This window comes from Cryptomeria japonica, chromosome 11 (assembly GCF_030272615.1).
Source record: "Cryptomeria japonica chromosome 11, Sugi_1.0, whole genome shotgun sequence".
Lineage (NCBI taxonomy): Eukaryota > Viridiplantae > Streptophyta > Pinopsida > Cupressales > Cupressaceae > Cryptomeria > Cryptomeria japonica.
The window spans coordinates 405,841,980-405,845,967 of record NC_081415.1 but is presented as its reverse complement, the minus strand read 5'-3'; the positions used below and the strand labels follow the sequence as shown (position 1 = coordinate 405,845,967).

General features: G+C 38.0%; 1 protein-coding gene across 2 annotated transcripts; it reads left to right on the top strand.

Annotated features, from left to right (window-relative positions):
- Positions 1 to 771: 771 nt before the first annotated feature.
- LOC131071577 (uncharacterized) lies at positions 772 to 2,481 on the top strand. 2 transcript variants are annotated; one of them, XM_058007474.2, is made up of 2 exons: positions 772 to 852; positions 1,007 to 2,481. In XM_058007474.2, the coding sequence occupies exon 2, from the start codon at positions 1,038 to 1,040 to the stop codon at positions 1,665 to 1,667; it is 630 nt and encodes a 209-aa protein (XP_057863457.2). In that variant the 5' UTR covers positions 772 to 852; positions 1,007 to 1,037; the 3' UTR covers positions 1,668 to 2,481. The 2 variants fall into 2 exon arrangements, with proteins under 2 accessions (XP_057863457.2, XP_057863458.2); XM_058007475.2 differs by lacking the exon at positions 772 to 852 and adding an exon at positions 866 to 887.
- The last annotated feature ends 1,507 nt before the right edge of the window (positions 2,482 to 3,988 follow it).

Sequence of the window (3,988 nt, the reverse complement as noted above, 5' to 3'; positions counted from 1 at the left end):
GATAAAAAAAATATTAGACCTTGAACCCTAAGATCAAGGAAGCCAAAATTGTATGCACTGGAAAGTTTGTGCTAGGAATCAAGCTTTTAAATTGAAATGACATGCATACAAAATGATTAGTATATCTCAACATCTAAATTTTATCATTATAATATACAATCGTTAAGTCCAAGATCTTTGATTTGTCTTATACCTCGTGTCTCCACATCTTTGAGATATTTGAACCTAAATACCTATTATAACAAATCAATCTATAATTTTTTTACAAAAAAACATTAAATTAAATAAATCAAATCATGTTAAACCATCTTTACGATTAAATATTGAATTTTTAAAAAAATTTAATATTAAATTATAAACTCTAAATTGATTGAGCTATTTTAATTTTAAATTATAAAATTTGCACATCACAGTCCAGCAAAACTACACGGAGTGGTCCTCAAGGCCATAAATCATGGAACAAAAAACTTATAATAGGCCTAGTCTCTTCCAGAGTGTTCACATTTTCCAGCGAAAAAGTGTGAAGTTCCTCCTTCTCTTGAGCAACTAACTCCCTTTAAAACAGAAAGCATAAATTTGCCTGTCCGAACAGAAAGAAAGGAAAGTTAAAAACATTTGAAAATGCGTTTTACTCCGCCCTCAATTTTTTTACCCTTCAACATTGCAGTGCTGTGCTTGGTACAAAAAAAATCTTTACCCAAAACAAACCGGCGATGTAAAAAAACAGGCGAAATTGAATCCTAATCGTCCATCCATATCTATTAAATCGTGATCGTCCATCCCCATCCTCAAAATCTTATAAATCAACATCAAACCCTTTACTCCAAAGAATAATGATCCCCGCTTGTGCAGGTAAATGCTGTTAGAATGAGCAACACATAAGCTCTGTTAAGTTTGGTATTTGAATTTGAGTAACCAGTCTTTAACATTATTATAAATTCTTATGTTATGTTCTCATCTAAATTCATTACTCAGACATTATAGTCAAATTGTTTATTGGTTTCAGGAGGAGGCTACAGTGATAAGGGGCACTGGAGATGGAGATGGCTGACAAGCCCTGGGAAAGCAGAACAGTTGAACAGGACATCAAAAGTGAGGATGAAGAGGCCATCAAAACTGTACAAGTGGATATGGGTATACAAAAGCCCTGCCCAAATTCCCAATCTCCAACTCTGTGTGAACCAGATAGGGCATACCCTGCCCCAGGGTCTCATCATTCCCCTGAAAAGATTTTTGTGCCTTCTCTTCATTGCTCTGCAAGCCCCAGGTCATGTGGCAGACATTTGAACTTCAATGAAGAACCCCAAACTCCTGAAAAGCTGGGTTCAAGGTGCAGCAGCATCTTTGATGATTTTAATTGCATGGCTGCTACTGAGTCTGCAAGTGCCAGAGCTTGTCCACGCAGACAGAGGCCCCAGACTCCTGAAACGGAGGGGAGGAGTTCTGTAAAGAGAAGATTGATATTTCATGCTGTGGAAACAAGCTCAGTTGCTAGCCCTACTATGCCCCAAAGGAGCCCTAGCCTAAAGGGTTCAAGTCTCATCAGGGGTATTCCTGGTCCTATTATGACTGAGAGATCAAATATGTCCTTTACAGGGACTGGGAGTAACAAAAGGGACGAGACTAAACCCTCCTCTGTTGGTGATCTAAGGAAGTGGCTAAGATAAATAGGTAAGGCCCATAAGGGTTCACACCATTGTTGTTGTTGTTTCAGGTTAGTGTATTAGGCGCTGAGCATCAATCTATGCCCTGCAATTCTAGTGAAATGCCCAAAAAATCTGTAGCATCTTTTGCAGGCAGAAAGTTTTGAGTCATTTTAATATACAATTTAGAGGTACCAATCATTGGATGCATTGCCTAGGTCCATTAGGGCTTACACCATTGTTGTTGTTTCAAGTTATGTTTTAGGCGCTGAGCATCAATCTATATACTGCAATCCTAAAGAAATACCCAAAAAAATCTGTAGTATCTTTTGCAAGGCAGAAAGTTTTGAGTCGTTTTATGATGCAAATTAGTGGAGTTTAGAGGTACCCATCATTAGATGCATTGTCAAGGCCCATTAGAGAGCTTAGACCATTGTTGTTGTTTCAGGTTAATGTATTAGGCGCTGAGCATCAATCTATGCCCTGCAATTGTAAAGAAATACCCCAAAAATTTGTAGCATATTTTGGAAGCAGAAAGTTTTGAGTTATTTTACTATACAATTTAGAGGTATCAATCATCTTTCTGTGGTTAATTTCTCCCAGGTTTTTGTTGTTTGCAGACTGTATAAGTTGCATTTAATAACCATGCTACCGTTTTCTAAGGGTTCTGGATACTTAACGTGCATTGTACCGTAACACTAAAATGTTACTGTTTTGATGGTCTCTGCCAATTCTAAATTTGCATGCATACAAACCTTCATTATTGGAATGGTGAAATTTTGCCTACTTAACCCAACTCACATTTAATTTAGTTTGATGGAATGATTAAATGTACTAATATTGGATTTATACATTTTTAAGTTAGGTGTATTCTTTCATATCATTGTTTATATATATGTAATATTTTTTTATTCATAATTGTGTTTTATATGTTTTATCTTTAATATTATATTTATTGTGTCTATATTGTCACCTACATTAAAACATTTATTTTTAATTTTAATATTACTGTTTTTGTCTTAAGTTAATTTAGACATCTAGGATTTGATCTCATATCCATAGATTTGATCCTTGAAATTTCAAAATCGAAATTCAAAATTTGACTTTTTTAGACCCTTTTTTTATCTTAATTTAAATATTATTGTTTTTGTGTCTTAAGTCAATTTAGACATAGGATTGATCTCATATCTATAGATTTGATCCTTGAAATTCAAAATTTGACTTTCTCGGATCCTTTTTTTTGTGGCTTGAGCTAACTCCATATACGTTTGGCATGATTTATTACTATATACACTTGAATTTAAAAACATTCAAGTGTATTTTTTTCATAAGGCCCTTTGCCCCCCTAAACCTATCTCGGTTCAACCCGCCCCCTCCATTCTGGGTCCCCCTGAAGGCTCAAAAAAATCCCTCAAAAAGTCTTCGAAAAAGCCGATGACTCCGTGTCAATCCCCTGACCAAGGCCCCCCCTGCCCCCTTAAAATTGGGGAAAAAAATAAATGCAACCCTTCTGCTGTGAAACCCACCTCCAAGAAACCTAAGAAGGAGCCCAAAATCCTCCTTGTTGAGTCTGATGCTGAGGAGGGTATCACCTCGCACAGATCCCACAGAAATAAATCCAGGATGAAGCAAATGGTTGTGAGAAAGAGTTATGTCGACGAAGATGAGGAGGATTATGAGAAAGCGGAAAGTGAGAAGGGGGAGGATGATTTGGAAGCAACAGAGGGCTCAGATTCCTCCAATTTGGGCACTAATGTCCCTGACTCGGAGACCATCAAGGAGGATATCAAGAACACCTCTCCTCAGTCTAACTCTTCCTAGCCCCACACCTCTGAGGGGGATGGTAGACACTCTGATGGCGGGAAGACTGCCGTTGAAGAAGGGGAGAAGGAAGAGGCGGTGCAGTGTTCGGGTTGCAGTGCTATCTCTAAAGATCTAAATAGTGTTAAGAAAAAGCTGGAGCACTTGGAGTCCTATGTCAACAAGATTGGAAAATTCGCGGTCAAAGTGATGCACTCGTCTGCTACCTCTCTGTACTTGCTCCACTAGGATAAGGCTGATCCAGAAGGGCTGGGAAGCGACACCACTAAGGAACTGTTCCAGTTCCTGGCTGATGACTGGACTGGGCTTATGCTCTCTAAGCACACGGGTGCTTATAATTAGGTTGTATGGTTGGTTTCCTTCCTTTTTGCTTTAGTTTTTGTCGTTGGAACGCCTGGTTCCATAGTAATATTGCTACTTTTAATAGTTATTATAGTATTGACATTATGATGGTTTACTGCTGGTTATGGCGCTTGTTGGATGAGATTGGTTTCAATCTCGGGCTATCCAATAGCGGCAGGCAG

Coding starts and splice junctions, on each gene's coding strand:
- LOC131071577 (XM_058007474.2), top strand. CDS start 1,038: ATGGAGATGGCTGACAAGCCCTGGGAAAGCAGAACAGTTGAACAGGAC.